The sequence below is a fragment of the Helicoverpa zea genome, chromosome 3 (genome assembly GCF_022581195.2).
Source record: "Helicoverpa zea isolate HzStark_Cry1AcR chromosome 3, ilHelZeax1.1, whole genome shotgun sequence".
NCBI classification, from domain to species: domain Eukaryota; kingdom Metazoa; phylum Arthropoda; class Insecta; order Lepidoptera; family Noctuidae; genus Helicoverpa; species Helicoverpa zea.
The window spans coordinates 7362425-7387934 of NC_061454.1; the positions used below are offsets into that span (position 1 = coordinate 7362425).

At 38.7% G+C, this 25510-nt stretch overlaps 1 protein-coding gene across 1 annotated transcript; it reads right to left on the reverse strand.

Moving 5' to 3' along the window:
- On the reverse strand, positions 1 to 25452 carry LOC124645828 (collagen alpha-3(IV) chain). Its single transcript, XM_047185750.1, has 15 exons — positions 25322 to 25452; positions 9694 to 9879; positions 9572 to 9616; positions 9202 to 9486; positions 8715 to 8963; positions 7659 to 8442; positions 6859 to 7119; positions 5985 to 6207; positions 5626 to 5741; positions 4741 to 5141; positions 2411 to 4478; positions 2149 to 2326; positions 1284 to 1398; positions 882 to 1105; positions 1 to 752 (listed from the first exon to the last, which is right to left on the reverse strand). Exons 1-15 carry the CDS (start codon positions 25412 to 25414, stop codon positions 581 to 583), a joined length of 5400 nt encoding a protein of 1799 aa, XP_047041706.1. The 5' UTR covers positions 25415 to 25452; the 3' UTR covers positions 1 to 580.
- Between the last annotated feature and the right edge of the window lie 58 nt (positions 25453 to 25510).

Sequence of the window (25510 nt, forward strand, 5' to 3'; positions counted from 1 at the left end):
TATTTTTCTTTGTTTTATATTATACTATTCGCAACTAGGTCAATAATTATTATATTTACAACACTATTATAATAAAGTGCTTTATATATTACAGGGACTATGTCCCAAAAAACAAAAATGTTTTAAGGAGCAAAACAAGAGGGTATCTATACAGAATTTTCATATGCAAGCATTTGAGTTAATGTTGATTAATGGTAGTTCAGAAATAATCAGCTAGATTAAAATTAAATAAGACTTTTATTATACAGGAACTGTACCTAACCATACGTAAATATATTTCGAAGGTAGGAGGGTCGATTTACAATTCTGCAACTAACGTTACAACTTAGGTAGGTACTGATGGCATAATATCTGATTTGTGATAATAGATTGCTAGGTATATTATTGCTATCTATATAAAATTAATTAAATACTATGTAAATAGTTACGTCGTTATATGGTACTTAGTTAAATTTGGCAGTGATATCTATTCTTTCCATGTCTCTTCCCTTTTACATAGTTAGCACAGAGAAATACATCACAATTATTTATTCCTAAAAATAAGGTTTTAAGTGAATCTCGAATATTTAGGCAATTATCTTCATTGTCGGCGTCTTCCTCGTACTCCGCGGCGCATGTATGGTCTTCGAGGGTTGTATGTGCGATACGGGCGACGGATAGCTGCATTGGGCACAGAGTTCAAATCGCCTACTGGAGGCACGCGTACCGAGCTCTTGTGCGGTACAGGCCAGTCTCTTATGCAAACAGCACACCTGTGTAACAGAGGATGTGTTCATAAATAAATTTTCCTAATAGAACAAGGAGATGAGATGAGAACATTATTTCTTGTTTAATGATGGAGATTGAATTTATTGATTTAGTAAAACCAATTATACGCTTACCTGCTAACTTTAGAGAGTAGATTGTTGTTTTTCAATGTTTGCTGTTCTGGTCTTTCAAACATTCTATTCTCATCTATAATTGACAGCCAGTATGAAACTGCCGTAGCAAAGTAGTTGCACCGACCGAGACCGTTACATTCAATGAAGGGTCGGGGGCGGAACTGACTCAAGCATGACCCAGGAGATATGAGGCTTTGTCCTGTAGCATCTGCACCCGCCGTATGCTGTAATATTACCATTCGTTTTAGAAAAATTACAATTATTTCATTACTGTGTAGGTACCTACGTGTCTACAATACTTGTCATTTCATAGCATGCTTGGGTTGTGTTTGACGATATGTCGTAGCCAACTGGTTAAAATAGCCATTCATTCAAACAGCTAACAATCAATGTTATTCTTACCATTAAGAAGCTGTAACCTATCCACAGTTCCCTCCAGCCGTTGGGACATTCAGGTACTTGATTGCTTTGACTATGTATGGCGATAGTTCGTGTGGGTGCCTCGCATACCTGACATCTGTAAAATAATTGAAGTTAGATGTTAAATAAAATAGCGTTCAGGTAAAAAGCAGCAGTTTTAAGATTTTATATCAAGGAACGTGATTCAAATTTAATATCAGGGTGGGACTAGACTTCCGTTGGAGGAGCTGAGTTCTCTCTGGAAGGACCTCCACCTTCCACAGAGAGAAATAATAAATAAAAAGAGCTCGTGGCTAAGTCGTGGCGCGCGGGTCGATTGATCATAAGGTTGAGCAACGCTTGGCGTGGTCGGTCCGTGGATGGGTGACCATCTTGGCATAACGAATTGGTGTGCCTTGCTTCGGAAGGCACGATAAACTGGTGGGTGGCGGCTGTCATTTGAACATCTTTAGCAGTCGTTATGGGTAGTCAGAAACCTAAAAGTCTGACAACCAGTCCTACCAAGGGCTATTGTCCGAGTAACTGGGTTGTAGAGGTCAGGTAGGCAGTCGCTTTATGTAAAACACTTTAAACACTGGTTCTCAGTTGCATCCGGTTAAGACTTTGGAATAAAAATAAGCAAATTTTAAAAGATTAATGCTCAATCCTTCTCCTTGTGAGAGGAGGCCTGTGCCCAGCAGTGGGACGATAAAAAGGCTGTTACAAAAAATCTTAAAAGATACTTTTAGCCGCACTAGTTAGTTATTCAAAAGTTTTATAACTAATATGATCGAGGCCTAGAGGTCGAATTTTGGTGTAAAAGGGGAACTAGTGTCTGACGTCGTAAATAATCATGAAAAAGCATCACCTTGATATATAATTTCCAACGTCTTTGGCTTGAATGGGTGTCATAGACATAGGCATAGGTTCTGGCGTAGATAACCAGAAACTGTAATCTTCACGTTGAGCAAAATTACAAACTTCGTCGAAATTGCAGAACATATACGGCATTGTTGAAAATTTGCGCATGCAGCTTCCAGAAGCGCCTGTAAGAATACATATGTTTATGTAGTATTTACCATTAATTTATTGGTATCGAAAGTATTTTTTTTATATACATTGAAACTTACCTAAATCTTGTCCGTGCGCTTTTCCGTTCGCAATAATATGAATGAGAGAATACCCGCTCCAAAGAGGTGAGGTTCCCGATGGACATTGTGGAATCATTCTTTCTTGTGAGTGAACAGCAAAATAAAAGCCTCTAGATTTAGGTGTTGGCTGGATTGCTGGTGGACCCGCAGACCCCAAGGCCCCACGATAGCCTTCGTATCCTTGTAATCCTTTGATACCTTTTAAACCTGCGAACCCGGTTTGTCCCGTAGGTCCTGCTGAACCTGGGTAACCTACATCGCCTCTCATCCCCTTGCTTCCCGGTATACCATTACGCCCAAATTCACCTGGTCTTCCGTCTTGACCTTCACGCCCAGGCAACCCTCGAGGGCCCATGTCACCAATAGGACCAGGGGTAATTTCAGAAGCAACTAATAAATCTCCTGCATCTCCTTTGAAACCTTTAAGACCAGGTGCTCCATACGGTCCTTCTTCGCCTTCGTCACCTTTCAATCCCTTTAATCCCTGAGGACCCATTTCTCCTATACGCCCAGGTCTGCCAGAATCTCCTCTATCTCCTTTTTGGCCAGTAGCACCCTTAAAACCTTCATAACCCTGATCTCCTCGCTGACCTTTGGGGCTGTATGAGTCACCTCTTTCTCCTGAATCTCCTTTTAATCCGCGGAAGCCGGGGATTCCCATCGGTCCTGGTCCTCCTGGTCGTCCAGAAATACCTCGCGGTCCTGGGGCACCATCCATTCCCACCATACCTTTTGGGCCTTCAAATATTAGACCTGGCGGACCTGGTAACCCTATAGGACCGTTAATACCATATTCGCCAGGTGAGCCCTTTTGCCCCATAGGACCCGGCCATCCAGGTAAGCCATCAAATCCAGGCTTTCCTTGCTCACCCCGTGGTGCATTTACTCCGTTAAGGCCAGGTAGACCTGGTGGTCCTTGATCACCCCGCATTCCAACAATTCCTTGTAAACCAGTGTCTCCACGTTCTCCCTGCAGACCTTCATCTCCACGCATACCTTTGATACCTTTAAGTCCTAGAAAACCTACCTCACCAAAATCTCCTTTCAAGCCAGGTGTACCTTCCAAACCCATGTCACCCATGTCACCTTTAGTAGCAGTCACGTATGTTGTAATTCCCATATCTCCTTGTATACCTTTTATTCCAGGGAGTCCTGGACGTCCTCTCGGACCCATAAAGCCAACTTCACCGGGAGCACCGAGATAACCCATACGTCCAGGTCTACCCATTGGGCCTTGATCGCCTTTCAAGCCAGTATATCCAACGGGTCCTGGCATCCCTTGCTGACCTTTGATTCCAATTGATCCAGGCCACCCAGGACGACCAGGTCGGCCAGGGTATCCTTTATCACCTGTGTCACCGCGTTCTCCAACGAATCCGAAGTCTCCACTTTCTCCCTTTCTTCCGGGTCTACCGAAAGCTCCTGGATATCCTGAATCTCCCCTTTCACCTTTTAATCCGGGTATACCAGCAATACTTAGGCCTGGAGCACCTTCGTCACCTTTCATGCCTCTGAAACCGTCTTTACCCGGTAGCCCATTAAATCCTTGAAAACCAGGTTCTCCTTCTTCACCTTTATGTCCTCTTTCAGCATCATCACCTCTGATACCTTTTTGTCCAGGTAAACCAAAATCTCCTCTTGCTCCTTTAAAACCTTTAAAACCATCCCTGCCGGGGTAACCAGCAAAACCAACATCACCGGTCATACCTTTACGACCTGAAGGCCCTTGCCTGCCAACTAGACCAGGTACTCCTTTAAACCCTGCGGGTCCTGTATCACCCCGATCTCCCTGGCTACCTTGGTTTCCAACAATTCCAGCTAAGCCCGGGAATCCAGGAAGACCGCTAAAACCATCTTCACCCGGCATGCCACGAATACCAGCAGGTCCTATATTTCCCTTCATTCCTTTGGGGCCAATATCTCCAATTATGCCATGAGCTCCTTGTAAACCAGGTTCTCCAATCATTCCCATGCGTCCAGGCCATCCAGGCTGACCAGCTAAGCCAGGGGCACCTTGTATTTCTATTCCTGGTATTCCTTTTCTGCCCTAGATTAAAGAAATAGAAGAACATTAATTCAACGGTCGTGTAAACTAGTGTGTCATTCTTCATATTGTTACTGCCGCATCCCGTGGGAACTACTTTGCGCAACCGAACTGCGCACTTTTTTAGATTTGCGCATGTAAGCAATCAAACAAACATGTAGCTTTATAAATTAAGTATGTACAGATAGATCTCGATACTAGATAAGTACGACATATTGAAATTAGACAATTACACAAACAATATAATGCACAAAAAATATTTTACCTGAGGTCCCTGTGGTCCCTGAGGACCCGCATCTCCAGGTAGACCCTGCTCTCCCTTGTTTCCCATGGAGCCAGTTCTACCCGATAATCCCGGATATCCTGCTTCGCCTTCATCTCCTGCTTCACCAGGTAAACCATCAAATCCTTTTTCACCCATTATAATAGGTAAACCAGGATTTCCTCGTGAACCTTTCTTTCCTTTGCTTCCCATGTAGCCCTCAGGTCCAGCTTGTCCTTGGGTACCAGGAATTCCAAAAGGTCCAACGTCACCTTTCCTGCCCACGAAACCCTTAAAACCTTTTCTTCCCTGCATGGATCTGCCAGGAGGTCCTTGATCACCCTCCATTCCCGGAATACCGTCAAAGCCCATTTCACCTCTTTCTCCTTTTGCTCCAGGGTAACCTTTGAAAGAATAACTTTTTTTTTATTTGAGCAAAAAATTAAAAACTGAAATGCAAATTCACGCGGTTTCATTTGCATCCACATGGTACTACTTTCTGTACTGGTATAAAATATTTACCCTAATTAAAATGAACCAAATACTGGAATAGCCTTTTATGTAGAACTTGGAAGAAAGCTATGTTTGAGTACTCTCGATGACTGTTTTAAGTAAATTGGACATCGACGAGAAGTATCTTATTGAAAGGATTTTACCTAATATAATTCAAGAGAGTTAACTTTCCTATTTAGTTCTTACTCGAATTTTGGGTAATGTACCTCATAGGACATTTGGTAAAAAGCTACAATTTGTTAAATCCACAGGTTATATCTTAAAAGGTTATACTTCTGCTATATTTTTTTTTTCGATAGTGGAATTTATTTTGGCACGCGTGTTGTTAAGCAATTTAAAGATAATTCACCAATCGGCAGTTTTTGTATGGCTGACCTTTTGGTCCTTGTGGTCCTGTAGGCCCTTTGGGGCCTTTGGCATTGATTCCGTGGGCAACTGATTCTCCGACTTCACCAGGAAGACCGTCCTCTCCAGGTTCACCAATTTCTCCCCTGTTAAAACATAAGTTACCATTAATATGTTAGTAAATTGGAAAGTTGATCAAAGAATTAAAAGCAAAACTGCCTTGCATCAAAATTTTGCCAAATAGGTACCTATGTAGGTACTTCGATTTGAAACTTTAGAAACCATCAAAGTGACTGTCACGTAGAGGGTCACAAAAATGATTTACTGAAATAAAACTGGAAAAGCAAATCATTTAACAAGGATAACATTTTGTATATAAGAATAATTACTTCGGTCCCGGTTCTCCTTTTTCCCCAGTAAGAAATTGGATAGGAATCGTAGCTGAACGGCCAGGATAGCCCGGTTGGCCATCGCGTCCTCTCGTTCCGTTTCTTCCCGGCCTACCAGGATATCCGTCTTCACCCATTTTACCCTTTAAACCTTTGAAACCGGAGTCTCCAGTATAGCCTGGCCATCCTGCATCACCCGGAAGGCCTTGAGCACCCATAAAACCTGAAATATACATAAAACATATTATTTATTTCTCCAATGCAATACCACAAATGTATAACAAATAAATATTTACCTATACAGGGAAAAATGTAAAGTCCCTCAATACCCACTTCCTTTGTAAATAATAAATATAAATCGGCATTTTATTTTTAACCCTTGTCCAAGAGACACTTCATGATTTTTCATAATTTTTTAGTAACAAAACATTGCATGCAAATCATATAATTTAACTAGCTTTCGCTCGCGGTTTCACCTCGCTTTCGCTTGCGGCGTCCCGTAGCCGGATGGTGACAAAAACCTACTCCCGGGTTTAAGTTACCTCCCCTCTAATTTTCAGCCAAATCGGTCAAGCCGTTTTCATGTTATGTCGTGACAACGGAAAGCGGGTTTCATTTTTATATATATAATATAAAAATGAATCGCAAAATGTGTTGGTAAGCGCATAACTCGAGAAAAACTGAACCGATTTCGCTAATTCTTTTTTTGTTGTGTTTGTTATTGTCTGGAGAAGGTTCTTATGAAAAAAAAATAGGGTAAAGTAGAGAAGTCAGTTGACGGGAGCGAAGCCGCGGGCAAAAGCTAGTATTATATAGATAAAATAAATACAGTAAAAAATGTGTAAAATAAAAGGTAGCTATCAAAATTACATACCTTGGTCTCCGTCTTCCCCAGCATCTGCTTTCATGAGTTCTAGAGGTGGATAAATAATAATTCCTTTCGGTCCTCTTGGCCCTTGTGGTCCAGCGCCACCGACTAAGCCTTTGTTTCCTTTGGGTCCTTTTGGTCCGTTTGCTCCAGGAATACCAGGGAAGCCCTTAAAACCTTTAGGACCAGAAGGGCCTTCGGCTCCTGGGAAACCCTTAGTACCCGGAAAGCCATCATCTCCCGTCTGTCCTTTTGGTCCATCTGAGCCTGAGTGCGAAATATAAAATGGAAATTAAAAAACACTGACGTACCGTATTGTTTTTGACAAATCAAATTTTGCATAAAACATCAAAGCCTACAGTTTGCTGAACTTATTTCCACGGCATCACACGTTTTTGACCAACTTTCTTACCTTAAAAGACTTACGTACTATTTACGTATTGGCAGTACCTAAGTAGGTAAAAACGTACTGATTTTTTTTGACACATTTTCATGGGAACAACTTACTATAGGGATTTACCACGTATGTATACATTCGATGCGTAGAACACCTTGGTATACATGGATTAGAAAACCTAGTCCAAATAATAGCAAAGTACATGATTCTACTTCGTTGGAAAATAAACAATATCAACCTTTCGCTTGTGCGAACAAACTTTTCTAACAGAGACCCAGTAATTATAAACAAATATCTAGTAAAAGCTGTAATAAGTTATTGTTAACTATCTTTTCTCCCGTTTAAATAAAAAAATATCTTTATTTTTGAATGACCTACTAAATTGTCAACATAATAAAAAAAGTATTACCTGATCTACAATATGGGCAATCGTCTCCACGTTCACCTTTAGGACCAGGGAATCCTGGACGGCCGTCATAACCAGGATCACCAACGTATCCTGGGATTCCCGGTGGTCCTCTTTCTCCTGGAGGGCCAACTCCATGTACGCCTGTACCTGGATAACCTTGTGGACCCATATCTCCAGGGTTTCCGCGATCGCCTCGTTGGCCATTCATGCCATCTGTGCCAGATTCACCTTCTTCGCCATCTGGACCGATAACTCTAGCACCTTTAAAACCTTTTGGCCCGGTAGGACCAGGCGATCCTTTAGGACCAGAAGCCCCTTTAAATCCACGGAATCCTTTGAAACCATCATTTCCAGGTTCTCCTTTTGTAGATGTGCCTGGGATGCCAGGTCTGCCCTGGTAACCTTTTATTCCAGGAACTCCAGGTGGCCCTTCAATACCAGGCAAACCCCTAGGTCCATTAAGACCTGGAGCTCCAATGGGACCCAAAATACCCTCAGGACCTTGGGGTCCTTGAGGTCCTTGTGTTGGTGGTACATCTAGTCTTTCATCGTAGATGCCAGGTTCTCCAGGAAAACCTTGCGGTCCAGGGTTGCCTTGTTCGGCATCTTCACCCCTTTCTCCTTTAGATCCATCTTCTCCATCGCGCCCTACATATCCGGGAGCACCTTTTTGTCCTTTAGGTCCTGGACTACCATCTCGGCCAGGGTGGCCTATTTTTCCTCTGGGCCCATCTCCACCTTGATCTCCTTTTACTCCTTGTGGACCGTCAGGACCATATGGTCCCTAAAAAAATATGCGTTGTTTAAATAAGTTCACAAAACCATTTTCGTTAACAATACTAAAATTTCAGTTAAGTACAGCTTTTGCGTAATTAAGTATAGCGCAAAACGAACCTAGATTCAGTTTCGTATCTAGGTTCGTTTTGCGCTATACAAAAAGGCCGAGATTGAATTGAATAGATTATATTAATAGCAAAATCTATACATAAGTAGTTTTTCAACTCAATGAAGATTATTTGATATTGTTGTTTAAACACAGAGACATTATTATCTTACCGGTTGACCCCTCGATCCTTGCATTCCCTTCAAGCCTTTTACTCCTCGTTGTCCTCGTAATCCTTTTTCACCTTTATTACCCTTCGTTATAACTGTGAGGTTCTGTCGAACTTCGCTAGTTATTATAATAGACGCTGGTCTTCCCGGTTCTCCAATTGGACCCTGGTCTCCTTTTTCTCCAGGTGGTCCGACGGTATCCTCACCATCTTTTCCTACATCTCCTGGTTCTCCCCGAAGTCCCATTGGACCCTAAAGTTTATAATGATACGTTTTAATAAAATTAGTAAGCACTAGTTTTTTGTTATTTTACGTTTGAATTATTATTTATAACCAAAACACAACTTATAAGATTTAAAAGCTTGTCGCGGGATTTTAGTACTTTTATTAACGGGTAGTTTAATCGTCACATTACTTGGTTTAGTACTTATTTACTTGATTGGCACTTAGTATTTATTTACTTGATTTACTCCTGTTTGCTTTTCCTTACCTCATCTCCTTCCTCTCCAGGGAAACCACTATCACCTCTATAACCCATAACGCCTTTAGGTCCAAATGCTCCTGGCCGACCGTATTCACCAGTATCACCTTTCGTTCCTCTTGAATTGACACCTCCTTCGCCAGCCATACCTTGGGAACCTTTCTCTCCTGCAGGTCCTGGCTGTCCTCTATTACCGGGATAGCCCACTCGTCCAGGTGGTCCCATTATACCGTCCACGCCACTACAACCGTCCAACCCTGGTATTCCTATGACACCTTCTGATCCAAATGGACCCTGGAAATATAAAACACATTATAAGTAAATGAATAATCGAAATTGTTATTTGTCAATCAAGTTGTGAATGTTAAGAAGTTCATACTTGTGGTCCTGTGTCTCCTCTTGGTCCATAAGGTCCATCGATGCCCTAAAAATAAAAATTGTTAGTACACATAATAATGGGAATGGGAGTGGAAAAAACATTTATTTAGTGCTCAAACATACATGAGTTCCTTTATCACCATAATCGCCTCTGTCACCGATGTCACCGGGCACGCCTGGCCGACCCGGGCGGCCTATGGGTCCATCTTCACCATAGTCCCCTTGCATGCCGGGGACTCCGGGGGGGCCCGTATCACCCCGGTCGCCTTTGATGCCAGCACAATCGCATACTGTTTGGTTGCACACCACCTAAACAAGAAGGAGCATTGCACTTAGATTACTTACACTTGCTTGATAAATATCGTTGACTCATAGTAACAAGTTTGATTCTGAATATTTTAGAGAAATCATAGTATAGGTCGTCCCGATATCATATTTATAAACTTTAATCATTAGCCTCAAAAAATAAAACAACAACCACAGATGCCAAAATACTATAGAAAAACTATATCAGTCACTCATCATCATCCTGCAGCTCCTTCCATTTACACCTATCTAGCGCCAACTCCTGAACTTCCTTATACGTCACAACCTTCACCTATATACTACATTAGTCACTAATTTAAATATATTTTCTACTTAGAATGAAATGGATGTATGAAGTACATATTTTCATTTATACATGTAGATATGTATGGTTCTGTTTTTTTATGATTTATTCATATAATAACTTAAAGATTAATTAAAAATACTGCATAGTGGAGTAAGTAACAAAGAACGTGCCTTATCGTCGGGACCTCTGACATACATTCGATGCAGAGCAAGTGTAAGAACATTGCACTTCCTACTTTATAATAGAGCATGAAAATGAGTTTATAATAATCTTGGTCATTAATCTATTTCAGTATTATCTATCAGTGTTTAATTCCTAAGTAGATAAAAGTGACGTGTCAACGCCTTTTGGCATAACATTATGTACGAGGGGAGGTCAATAAGTTCGCGGAATGGAGGGGTTGGCGGGGATAAATTTGCCCGTCCAGGTAGGCACTAGTTAAGCACCTCATTAAGAGTATATATACCAAGTTTGAACCTAATCGGGTCATTAACTTTTGAGTTATCGACCTGCAAACAACTAAATCGGGAAGAAGTCAGCCAGTATGGAGAAAATTGAACACCGTGTGCCGTTATTAAGTTCCTTACCAAGCAAGGAAAATCCGCTCAGACGATTTTTCAAGAGCTGTTAGCGGTTTACGCGGACTCTGCCCCTGGTAAAACCATGGTTTACAAGTGGCATGGTCTTTTCAAACAAGGAAGGGAGTCCATTGAAGACGACCCCCCCTCCGGACGGCCAATTGGGGCCACCACACCGGAAATCGTCAAAAAAGTAGAAAAACTTGTATTGGGACTATAACGGGACAGTACTACGCTTCTTTACTGGAAAGATTGAAAGAAGCCATTAAGGAAAAAAGAAGAGGAAAACTGTCAAAAGGTGTGTTCCTTTTGCACGACAATGCACCCGTCCACACGTGCCATGTTGCGACGGCTGCCATTCACCGATGCGGCCTTGAACAATTAAACCACCCACCATACAGTCTAGACTTGCCCCCAGTGACTATTATTTATTTCCAAAAATGAAGAAAAAGCTTCGTGGAAAGAAATTTGACGACGATGAAGAAGTCAAGTCGGCAATTTCGGCCTATTTTGACGCCAAAGACAAATCATTTTTTTTCGATGGTATAAACAAGCTATTTGAGAGATTCGAAAAATGTATTAGGGTTAAAGGAGAATATATTGAAAAGGAAAAATAATTTGGTGTTTAATTTCAACCTCCTTCGTTCTCATTCCGCGAACTTATTGACCTCCCCTCGTAGGTGTAATATAAGATGCTTATGTTTTTTTGTTGTAGACGGGTAGATTCACATTTGTAGATCTATCCAGAGTTTTGTTAACCGTCACCCTTCACTTATACCTCTCATACATAGAAACATCGTGATGTTATGAGGGCTGTATTTGAAACAATTTTCTTAAACTCTATATCTTACCTCGGTTTCACATGAGGGGTTTTAACACTTGCTTAACTGTAAATTCCTTATAGCTAAAATCGCAGTTCTCATATCGAGGCCACTCTGGTCAATAAGAGTGATGCATTAATTACAATACTATAGTGGTAGATTTATCAAATTAACTCATTGCATTGCCATCTGCATAACCAAGAAATAATATTTGTACCGGTATGTGTAGGTACATCTATTGTCAAAAGCTGAACTACTTTACCGTTCACGAGTCGAAATGGATTTAGCAGTGTGGTTTATGGTTGAAAGATGATGTCAGCGTTATGCATTACATCATCTTTTGAACAGACCAGACGTTAACCACGGCTTCTTCATTCTAGTTTTATTGCAGTCAAATGGAATTGTATCCTTTAGCAACATGTGTATCAGAACCTGTTATAGTCATTCAGTTTGTCATTTTCAGAAGTGCTTTTACATACCTACCTATTTTGTTAAACATGACATAATTCTCGGTGCAGGTACTTATCTACCGATTGGTATAACCTACAACGTATTCAACTGTCTAACGGAAGCTTTTAATGTTGGCATAAGCTTTAAAGCTAAAAATGGTAACAATGGTCTATGTGTGGAAAAAATACCTAGATCTAAACGTGATTAAGATACATTTTCAGAAAAGCAAAGTATGTAGGACCGTTTGTAGCACTTGGAACTAGACAAAATGTAGGTATGTTAGCTTTAAATGTTTAAACACGATCTCAATTTATGAAGTATCAAATTCAAACGTATCAAATAACGACGTTGTTAAATGCATGACAGCGCAATGCAATAGAATGGAGCTCAACGCCTTACTAGTTTTTAAACGATATTGCACCGTTGGAACTACCTAAGTTTTAGAGCACGGGAATAGAATGATTTATCCTCACAATTTAGATTGTTTTCAATTAGTCATAGTAATATCGTGCTTATCATATCAAAATATTAATAGAGTTCATGCAATGACCTAAATGCGTCTGTTGTTGGACACTTCTCACAATGCAATTGCTTAATGTACTGAGATACTTTCGGCGTTCTGCTGATTCACCAGATCTTCGGAAAGTTTATAAAATTATGTTTAGAAATAAGGGACTTAAATTAATGTACAGCACATTTAATATTATAGTCAGCTACCGAATCGATAAATTGAAATGATTGCATTTGTAAACAATCTTTCTACATGGTTCTAGTGTGACTTGCCCGCAGAAGAGGGGGCTGCAAACTATTTATAGAACAAATATAGGTACCTACCTACTTTGATTTTTGTAAATGAATCCTTAATACTATAGGTATTATAGATACGAAAGCAAATCTGTTTGTCTGTCACGTTTTTACGCCAAAACTGCTGACACTATTGAAATGAAATTGATGAATGAAGTCAAAAACAACGAAGTTAATATTCCTAAGTACTCAATATACCCAGATACGGAAGTTGCTAATTTCGTGCCATTTTTTAACAACTATTGTTTTCCTGTAAAATATGTTTTTAATTTAAATATTTCATAACTGTGCAGCTGTGCAGTTCAGGGTTGAGTAATGTGCTGGTGTAGTACATGGCTTCCGGACGAAGCGTGTGTGGGAGGCATGTCGTCCTCTGTAGCATTGGCGGCTCGATCTATACATGCGTGTGTTTCACCAATATCCAGTAACAAAACATTACAATCGATTCAAGGGAGACCATAACCGACCTTGCTGTCCGGCTTACCTAGGCAATTGTATCAGCTACTTGTTACTGCTTTGAAATGTGTAGGTATATTATATTTCCACCTAACACATGTTTCTATTAGTGTTACACATTAGGTCACATTCAATTCCTATTTCACAAGTAAGTGCTTACTTAAGTAATTACGTACGTAACATTTAGCAGACCAGCTGCGTCTGCGTCTATGAGAAATCGTTCAAAAATATTTACGTTATTGGGAAAGCAAATAAATACGTAATGGCTTCTCCTATTACAAAAGCTCCCATAATATTCTCTGATGAATTGCGGTAAATTGGTTAGAAGTGGACCTATGCTTGCGAGTCCGTGAGCGCCTTTCGTGCCTTCAGTGCTTTGCCTAGTAAACCAAAGACTGCTTGAAAAATTATGAAAAAAAAATTGATGGTACTTATACACTATCAAAGTAGAGTCAGGTTTTTGTAGAGGCGCACGATGCTAACTTCTTAGGACTGTAATCATTTTTTTTCCATACCTAATTATTACATGACAACAAAATATACTGCTAGCACATGATTATAAAATGGGTGAGTCATTGGTTGCAATTCAAGGAACAGGCTGGATAAACAATCATTGCAGTGTCCAAGGCGATAACGACCATTCGCACATCCCGCAGCCCGCGCCCGCACCCCTGCCGCTTCCCCGCACCCCGCGCCCCGCTTGCCATCCACGTGTATGACAATCGAACGCAATATACTATACACTCTCGTATTACTTTTCTATTTTATTTGCTTCAAGCTAAATTTAACTTAGACCCACGGTACTGTCCACTAGTGTCCACGTAGACCGCACATCGTCCTTACGCACTAATCAAGAATCGAATCTGTATCCACAGAGGGTGGCAAACTGACATCGCGTTTGGCGTTTGTACCTATATTTGTAGGTAATTAACGATGCTTCGTCAAATAGTGTGATGTGAATGGTGTTAAGTTTATTTTTCACGTGTTTCTAAGTACACTCACCACTTTAGAGAAAATTGTCTAAGATTTTAAGGGACTAACTTTGACATTTTCATTCAACGCTGAAACTTTTATTATAATAAATCATTTATTTGCCTGAAATATGATATGGTATGAAATATTCTTACTAATTATCATAATCTTCTCTACAGATCAAAGTATCTGTCTGCCGCACTTTCACGCCATATCACTGAACTTATTTGGTTTGTAGAGCCTAGGTACTTATACCGATTTTGGTATGGACATGGATCTTTAACCCTAGTATAAAGCTCATTACAACATACATACAACGTAACTACATACCTATAAATATCAAGTTCTGCGTGGTCAGTAGTCACTGATGTAAATAGACCATTACTATCTCATTATATCTAAGTTTCAAATAGTTCCCGAGATTCCGCAACAGTCACTAAATGTGAAACAGTAATTTATGATGATTTTGTAGAAATTCCTGCAAATATTCTTGGTAACTTGCAGCTACTTATTCATAAATGGCCATGAATCGAATAATGACAAACCGAATTTATTCACGACGGATAGTCACGCAGATTCTTTTTTCAGCAGAACGTTTCACATTGCAAGGAAAATCAATTAGTAGTTCAATATCGTTAGTTATTTTATGATTATGACGCAGGTATTATAACTAACACTGTTCGTGTACCTATTCTTAGACAAGCTATTAATTAATATTATTGTAACTATGTCAAAAGTAAAAAACCGGAGCATACTGTTGAGATTTACGAGCATTTACCGGAATCTGGTGACCCGTCGGCTCATAAACGCGTTCCCGATATACGCCCGGAGCGCGGCTCGCGACACGCATGCATGCCACAGCTTTGTATACCGGCAGTTTCCTTTGTAGCCGATCGCGATACCAAAATGTTACACTTATCGTATAATAACATTGATAGGTACCTATACAATTTTTTTGTTTTTAATTATGAAACAATAATTGTTAAAGACTGTTTCTTTTTATGCGACTCCATTACTTAACCCAAGAGTTTGTTCTGAAAAACTATACCAGGATGAACCTGGTTTAAGGGCATCTAAGGAATAGTTGTTCCGGTAAATTGTACCGATGAGTCGAATTCCAGCCTCCTTCGCTAACTAACGGTCGCGGTCGCCGTCCCAAGTCACACAAGTGCAGCGCGGAGCTTTTTCAGGGCGACTGTAAGACTGTAAGCTTTATGACAGTATGCAATATGTGCAGCTTTGAATCACTTTGAAGCGACCGCGCGTTCGGGAATCATATTTCAGTGTTTCTTCAAAATTTATGTTCAACACATGTTTTGTATTTATGTACCTAGGTATTTAGTACCTACTTACTTATTTCATAAGAAGGAATTTATCAATCCCTGGATGTTTTCTATGTAGAAAGGTATGAATGAATGAAATGCGTTTATTCACGCGTGTGACACTGCCTTACAAAAAATAAATAAAAATAAACATTAAAATCGTTAGAAATAAGAAACAAAAGACGAATTACAATTACAATACAGTAATGGGAAATATGTGTCACACCCCACGTGAAACGGCCCTCGCTCAGCATAATGCTGAGACCCTATACGGGCAAAAGCCTCGGCGCTGATTTTCAGCGAGAGCCGGTACTTACCTAGATATTCTAATAAAGTCTTACAAATCACTGCTATTGTTTAATATTTTAGTCTTGCAACATTAATCATCGTGGGTAGCAGTTTCTCAACTAGCATCATACTGTCAGCGACCCGCGCTAAATATAAACTAGGAATATAGCTGCACATTCAACTGGCTTTTGTTACAGTACTGAAACTATTGACCTATTTCACTTTACTGGAAGTAAGCAATAACTTTCAGTGCAACGCTCGCACCATAAAACCGAGTCGTGAGTAATCGAACTGCCGACTTGCAAACACTGGAAACTAATGAACCTAACTCATACCTTGTCTCAGTTGCAGCTGAATTTATTTATACGAGAACTACATAGGAGAAAGTGTTTGTCGCGCTTTCAAGCTAAAATTACTGAACCAATTTAAATACAATTTGGTACAGAGATAGTCTGCCCTTAGCCGGGACGCTTTTGATGTGGGCAACAGTTTCTGAAATGAGTACGTCGAAACAAACACACAAACTCTTCATTTTTTTATTCTTATCGATCAAGTCCTAGTGTCAGAGTTTTCTAAGATGCGCCTGACAGGGCATTTGGGGCCTAGGAGGTGTCTTCAGCTATTGTTGTGTATAGAGCATCCTGATGTACTTATGGACATGCCTACGTACGCAGTTTACATACTGTAAATAAATTATTAGGAAGACAGGATCATCGAGCCTTAACATTGTCCCTACATTATTTTAAAAGGGTGCCGAAGTACATATATTATGATTAGGTACCTATTTAGATTAAATAACTGCTTCATTTTATTCAAACCGTTCGTTAAGTTAGAGTGTACCTAAATGAGTTATCCTCAATATCTCCATTGGTCTTAGTAGTGGACAAGCATAAAAAAACTGCAATGTGTGAATCAGTTGCCTAACCAACTGCACAAATATATATTCTTCGTAGGTAATACCATAGTCAAGCGGAGTTATCAACAAAAAAAATTAGGAATATGGAATAGTTCAGTTTGGGTTCAATGTTCTGTAGCAGCCGACGTCACGGTGATAAAAGAGGAACTCATGAATGAGCTCGTGCATTGACAGGGCGACTCACCCCGGAATAGTATAAACGTTGACCGGCCGACTTTATCAAAACAAAATGTTGTATTTATATAATGTAAGCAAGAAGCAAGTGCCCCACCTTTAACATGCTGATAAAAAAGAAATGACGGACTAAAATTGAAAATATCCTTTGCCTTATTTGCTCTTGATGGATTTGTTTTACTGAATAGTAGGCTGTATAATATAAATTATACCTATAGAAGTAGGCATTTAAGTGTTCTGTTATCTGTTGTCGTGAAGTTTATCACCGCGACACACAAAACCTTATATTATCAGCTACAGATACGAATTCGTGGGAGTTATGTTATTATTTCGGCAATAATTGCAAAAATTCTGTTTTATACATAACGACAAGTTGATAGCAGCAGCTTCCTGTCGCTTTGATAACAGATGCTGGTGTTATGTCGCGGCCCCGTTTTTAAAGCTTTGTCAATGGAAGTTGATTTTGACCCAATTTCAAAACGTTTGATAGTCCGCATCCACGATCTAAATTTTGCGCATGTAGCCGTATGCTGTCCGTGATTCGCGGAATTAGTGCTTCCTAACGGGATATGAGCCATATATTAGATATGTATAATTAAAGCTGACATTATCTATTAGCGTATGACATCAAACTAGAACTACTACTAGCCACGAAGTTCATTGTGTGTCGATGTTTATTGTTTTAGTATTGCGCAATGTACATGGAATACTTAGATGTTAAAACCTCCGCTGTTCAGAATATCTGCGCTCCTTGAAGTGTTCTTGTGTTGCAAGACAAGTTCTTTTCTATCTGAGTTTGCACTGACTATGGCCAATTATTAGCTAGACCTGATAATTCTCAACTCAGATTTGATCATGTTATTATTCATCTCTACATGTAAGTAAAATAAAGAGGACACATTTGTGTTTATTTTTACCGTAAAGGATCCTATCTTACCTAATGAATCGATTTGAAAAATTCTTTCACTTTTGGGAAGCTATTCCAGAGTAGCATAGGCTATATATTATCCGGGTCGGGGAAGAAATTCCAAGGGACCTGAATGAAATTGCGGAAAACAGCTAGTTAGCTAGTTTCATTAGGCACCTAGTATATGTAACTACCTAGTGTAAGTAAGTACCTATGAAGGTTACCCAAAAAATCACTGATTTACGATGTAACGAGTCAGATGTAGGTAGTCCTCCCGAATTCCTTTATGTTATGTACCTAGATAATAGCAAATTCAGGTACCCGTAAGCAAAAGTAGTTCGCTGTACCCTGTGGTTCCGATTCCCCCGAGTTCCCCTTGTAATTAGGAGAGCATCAATAAAGTTACTATATTTTGTAAACCTGCTCCCAAAAAGGAGGAGATTATAAATAAATTCGCCTCTCTTTTTATGATATTCACTGATTACTCCAAGTCCGAAATTAATTGAAATTATTTTTTGTGGGAAAGGGACTACCTGCCTGCCTCACAGGGTATTGATCTGACAAGTGCTTTTCTTAAAAATGCTTACTTGGTGAACTTCAACTTTTTTAGATGACCTCAAGCACAAGAAGGATACGGGAAAACTAAAATCGGAAGATGGTAGTAAGTAAAAATAATAATATTTATATTAGCAGCTGCTTGTTTTTAAAGTAACGAAATACAGGTCAAACTTGATTGTTGCTATAATTAGGATAGGTACAACAAACTAGGTCGAATCTTTAAAATAAGTAGCATTTCATTTATAATCATGCGTCATTCATCCGTCAGTTTATCGGGGGTTATAACCTTAAAAATCAAAATTAGTTTAATTATTTTGTGATAAGATAATATAGCGCTTCTTTAAACATGGAATCTATATTAAATGAAATAGGTTGTTTTATAGCGGAAATATTTGGTGTTAGTATAATAGAGTTATACAGACGTTTGACAGGTAATTAAACAGACATTCGAATATTTACTTTTCACATTCACGTTCCATATGTTTAACGTAATAACACCAATTGTTTTTAAAATGAAGTATAGCATACATATTAAGTTATACTTATAAGTAAATTCCAAATATAGGCTAGCCATACCTACTTACGTAAATGGCGCCCAAAAGCTTTGTTTTTCTGACAATAAATATATACCTACATACTTATATAAAACAATTCCTATCGTGACATTGAGAAATCGAGGGCAGCTATCAAAAATTGATGGCGCGAGTCATGAAAGAACTTGGCATACACATTTGACAGCAATAGAAATAATCTGATGATGGAGAGGACAGAGTATCAAGGGAAAACCTTAACTGTTTCTTGTTGATTTAGTGACCAAATTGCCATTATTGGGTCGATTAGGGATTCCTTACAGCAACTATTTGGTACCTATTATTAATTAAACCAACTTCACAAAGAAAATCTCTTTTGTGGAAATAGTTAATTTTTATTGTTTATCATGTACTCTGCTATGTATTTGTATTGGTAATCAAAAAAGAACCGTGAACACACAGGTTAACAGGCACATTAAAATGCTGCAGCTGAACTTTAAAATAAGTAGTTTCGTTACAGCATAATTATTTACATTGTTTTCATAAACAAACTCAGGACAAAAGATTTTTTAAATAATTAAATAGCATTTTTTTAGGTCACGAGGCTATTAAATGATAAACGATGTTGTTGCCAGTTGATATAACGTACCAAATAAAAACTTATATGATAAAAGCGCAAAGGTTACCGTAACATCTGATTATTTGAGTAGTTATTTTAAATATATATTTGTATTAAGCAATATTCAATTCACTATTATAATATTTCGGGTGTTGGTGTAGGCGTAGGTGTGAACAATCACTATACCGATCTGGATGCTGTTCTAATATTCATTCAGAGGTTTTACGCATTTGTTTTGCCTAAACTTTTTTTATTGTCTTAGAATAATCAATTGCCCACTCGTTATGAATTTGATATTCATATAAATGGTGAGCTTTCACAAACAAAAAACAGCGATAGATATATTTCGAAGATAGTTGATGGCGTACGCGTCTTGTTCCGGGTGTTGGGGAAAAACAACAGGAAAAAAAGAAAACCTAGAATAGGTTTGTTATTTGTTATGGTTTATCAGCAACGGTCGAGCTTTGCTCGTTATGTTTTAAACCTTTCTAGATCGACTTATCGCCCCCGAAACATATTGTACCCACAACAAAACTTAATGTCAAAAAAACGTAATGGAGTAGGTGGCTACGGTTTTAGGCTAAGTAATAACCGGACGGGTCGACCGATAAGTATGTCTTACCCTGGCACTTCCCGCATGTTTTGAAAAACACTTCAGATTGAAGGTCCTGGCTGTCATTTGCGCATCTTTGGTGCGTATTGTGTTGTGTTACTGATACCGAACTTTCATCTGGTTAGATTGAAAGCCGACATAATATAGTTCGGAAAAGCTAGGCTACGTTGGGGTCGGCTTTCACTCTAACAGGACTCAGTGAGGACCAGTATTATACATGAAGCGACTGCCCATCTGACCACCACAACCCCGTTACTCGGGCAACTCGATACCACTTGTAAATCATGTTGTCAAATTGTTTGGCTTCTGACTACCGATAACGACTGCAAAAGATGTCCAAATGGCTTTCCGAAAAACCGAAGAACTCGTCATGACAAGATGATCACCCATCCACGGACTGACCGCGATGTGTAGATGAGGTACCTACATACTTAATAACTGCAGAATACCTATGATGATAAGTTAGCACTGCCATATAGATAATGTTATCCTACATACATTTTATGTGAGCTCTACTATTAGGAAGAAGAAATACACCTACATCATTTAAAATTTAAAAGCTCTGGCATCTAAAAATGAGCAAACATATCGTAGGTAATTCTGCAATTTTCAGTACTTTGTTCGGTGACTTCAAGCTATGAAGGCAGAAATCGCCCGTTAAGATAAAGATAAAAGTCATTTATTCAAGGTAGGCTGAAAATCAGCATTTTGAAGGTTAATTTTACAAAAGACAGCCCACAAAACGCCCGCCCTTCACCACTTGCTATGTGTTATCATTATTATATATCGTTTCATTTCGTTTCACGTTAATTTTGGTAAGTTATGATGGAAAATGCGTGTTTAATGTTTTTTTCTGCTCGACTGCATTTATTGTTACCAATCTGTTGATAAAAAATATATCTTAATATAAACAAAATGTAATAACTATGAATTAAAAGACCGACCAATTAAAAATAATTTATCAATCGTTAAATATTTCAATTGACCTTTTAGAACAACTACTGAAGCAGAGATAATAAAAAAATATATTTCATCATTTCTGGTACGCCTTGACTTAAAATATGATTGATTTTCTTCCGAGCAAGCCTAAGCTGAAAATAGCATCTTTCTTAATTTTCATTTCTAACTTTGTTTACTGGTTTTAGTCTTATTCATTGTAATTATATAGGTAATAATGTCACGTCGGTAAAATTAATAAACTTAATTCAAATTGTCGGAGCTGGACTTATAATGAAAATCTGTACTGTCTGTACATATTTATTTGAATTGCCAAAATAGGCATTGAAACCTTGTAGGTCACAAATAGGCGCGAACTTTAATATGTGTTATCCCACAATGACAGTACTTAATTATTATTTAAAGTTTATAATTAGGCATCAAATGATGACATCAATGTTTTAAATATGATAGCCTCTGTATGGCAGAGGGCTTTATCACTTAAGTTTAATTTAACAAACCGTTATTTTTTGTTCGGAAGAGGATAATCGAGTTTGAGGTCAAATGGTGGCACTGTATTTATTAACTGTGCCTATTCTGTATTGCGCATTCTGTTATTAATAAATTGTACGTCAAAAGAATGCAGAACTTCCTCCTGAAATTATATTCCCATTTCTTATTATCTGTATTCATTACAAACGGATATCTGATAACACTACCTATACATAAATTATTTTAATCAGCAATGTGCTTTCGTATGATCAAATAGAAGACGGAAAAATGTAGAAGGCGGGGTTTTCATTTTTTAATCTTGGTGGTGCAGCCACTGACGTACCTACATAATATGTAGGTGCTTAACTGATAAAACATTCACTGTGTATGCTACAAATAGCCCCAATACGTACGACACTACCTAGCCTAGCCTCCTCCTATGTCGAGGTCAGCTTTGATAAATACCAAAATTACAAAATAAGTTATTAATATTGCTTTCACATCAGGTGAATGCCTTGTTTCCAGTACGTCATATACCTATTACACTCCTACACTACTGCACTCCTATTGCAAGGTATCAAATTTCTATGATTGTCGGAAAAGTGAAGCTATGAAACATTACACTGTTAAAATACCAATGCGATTTTAGTCATCAAAGTCCTCTAAAAGTTTTCCCAATATGTAATGGGTCGTGATCAAATAAATCTTAATATCTAATAATATTTCTGAGATTCAACTAGACAAATAAATATTGTCTCAGGTTTTCTATGTCGTCCTAAAGTTTCGTTCGCTTCGTTCCGTTCCCGAAATTTTTAACGATTTTCAAATTAAGATTGTGAAAATAAAGGGATAGGTTAAAGGGATAAAGGGATGCACCCACAGTGTGAGTTGTTATTTGATGATATCCCGTAAAAAGTGCCTTAATACACTGCGTATGTGCTCAAGTTTTATTTATTTATCGAAAAAAGTGTCACGTTGTATATACATATGTATATTTGTCGTTATTAGCATGAACGAGTGTCTACCTACTTGTAATAATAGTAGGTATATAATCAGAATAACACATCATGGCGACAATGCGCTAAGCATAGCTATTTACTTAACTCGATTATCGATGTTATGTGGAATGCTATCAGGATAATGTCCAATCAACCAACCATCAACCAGATTCCAACTAAATAGTTGTTAAGGCGAATGACATTCACTCCGACCCTTGAAGATTTTCGTTAGGCAACTGGATTTTAGAGCTGATCATGATTTATGAATCTTGAAACCTAACTAGTTATCCGAAGGTCACAACTGTTATTTGTTAGTATCGTAAATAAAAAAAGGAAAAAAGTAAAATAAAAAGCGTGTAAAAAGAGTTGCAGATTGCAAGATTTTTCACTAAAGTTTTAGATAAATCTTATTAAAATGGATTGATCCAATGAGAATATTTTGGCTCCAAAAATAGGGAAATGGTAAAAATTGCGCAGAATACAGTATTTATAATTAAGCTCATACATATAAGTATATTCTACTCGTCAGCTGGAAGTGAACCCTTTATAGGTCAATATAAAATCTCTCAACATTTAACAGTGCTTTAGTTCTGTTGACATTGGTGTATCATGGTATTGTAGCATCCGTAAGAAGCCTGCAGAAAAGTTTGTCAAGTTTTTTAACCGACTTCCCAAAAAAGAGGAGGTTCTCAATTCGCCGGGATCTTTTTTTTCAGTTAACCGAATCAACTGCTGACTTAGCAAACAGTTTAATATGAAGTCTGTGAGCCTTTTGATATGGCCTTGGCCTTGGAATATGGATATATTATATCGAATATTCATTATATTGTAGTTCTGAGAAAAACTAAAAATAAAACCTCTGAAAAAATTTAAATATTGTTAAAAGTCAACGACAGGAGCCAATTCCAATTTTATCTAATATTTATATTACACACTGCAGACATTTGCAGACACGGCCCACTGAAAAAAAAGAGAATTCAATCAAAGTTTTTTGACGGTCTGATTCCGGATAAATACCTGATCGTTGATACGTGTGTACTTCCATTCATTTTCATATTGATTTATGAACCTAAACCAACTATCGGCCGACTAAAAGTTTGAAGTGTGCGCGTGCTCTTAGTTTATAGTTTAAATATAATGAAGTTGTGAGTGTAATAAAAGTCGTGGTGGCCTAGTGGGTAAAGAGCCAACCTCTCGAATATGAGGGCGTGGGTTCGATTCCAGGTTAGGCAAGTACCAATGCAACTTTTTGCAATGCAAAAGTTTGTATGTACTTTCTAAGTATGGTTTGGACACCAATGACTGTGACCAATGTGTTTCGGATGGCGATATATACATACGTCATGATCATAAAGGTAGAACCTACGATGGTACATAAGTGCAGTTATCTATTAGATACGTAAAGTAAACCTAAACTCGTATCTATATACTCATCATCTGCTTAGACTCTTCCCGACTAAGTTGAGGTCAGCGTCCAGTCTAACCAGATGCAGCTGAGTACCAGTGCTTTACAAGGAGCGAGTGCCTATCTGACCTCCTCAATCCAGTTACCTACCTGGGCAAACCAACACCACTTCGCAAGACTGGTTGTCAGACTTTCTGTCTTCTGACAACCCGTAACGACTGCCAAAGATGTTCAAATGACAGCCGGGACCTACAGTTTATCGTGCATCCAATACACGGAAGAACTCGTTACGACAAGATGGTCACCCGTCCACGGACCGACCGCGCCAAGCGTTGCTTAACCTTATGATCGATTGATCCGCGCGGCTTTGACTTAGCCACGAGCTCTTCAGTTTAGAACTGACGCATAAAATTGGTCGGCCACTCCTGATTAAAAAAGCTTAACCTAAAAATATTTAACACTAACTGGTTACCCGCGGTCTCGTAACAATATAACTTAAAACGATTACTTAATGCTTTATTATTTGCAGTCGATAATTTGGTCTACAATTCACATGAGAGTGACGACCTAACGTTCCTAGTATCAAGCAGTAGGCACCTACAAACTTTATAAACACAAGGCACAACGACCTAAGTTTAGCAATGCAGGTGTAGCGTTCATTTTATTCGATGTGCCTTCATCATAACAGAACACCGCTCAACTTAGCATCATTTTGAAAACAAAATTAGACTTAAAACAATCCTTGCAAACTTTATTTTAAGGCATGCACCAGTTGAATATCTTTCCGCTATGTTATCTTTCAGTATATGTATTATTAACATTAATATAACATATCATAACAACACACAGTTTGAATATAAGAACTTTATGTTATTCCTTAAACTACATATAGCATTACTATGTTTATCAAAACTTTCAACATTATGCCTGTTTAGAGCTCCTAAAATTTACTTTTAGTACTTTCTTGTAAGACTTTGAATCTTTTCACCTTACTCCAAAGGAGGTACGCGTTTTAACTGACAAATATAAATAAAACCAAGATGTCAATAAAATAAAAATCAAAAGTGTTTTCATATACCTAATTATGGGCAAAAATTTTTTTTTCCAATATTCTTCCTAAATTATGGATTAAGGACTTAATTTGGTAGTACTTATTATTATATTGTTTTAGTTGAATATCATTGGAGCGACCTAACGCGTTGATGTCTTTTTTGACAGTCTTATATGTTGCAAACCCGTAGGTAATGCGTAAGCAACACCTGTAAGATAATTTAAGTAGTGAAAGCTATTAGTACTTACCGCAGTAGAAGGAGTAGGAGTCCATGACAATAGAAGAAGTGTGGCGGGCACGAGATGGAGCGCGAAGAAACGCGCACGCGCCGGGCCCGACATGGCTGCGCCGCCACTACTGGATGCGCGCCCTCGCTGCCAGCCCGGGGCCGCAGGCGCCGCGCCCGGCACCCGCGCCTCCGCGGGGCGGGGGTGCCC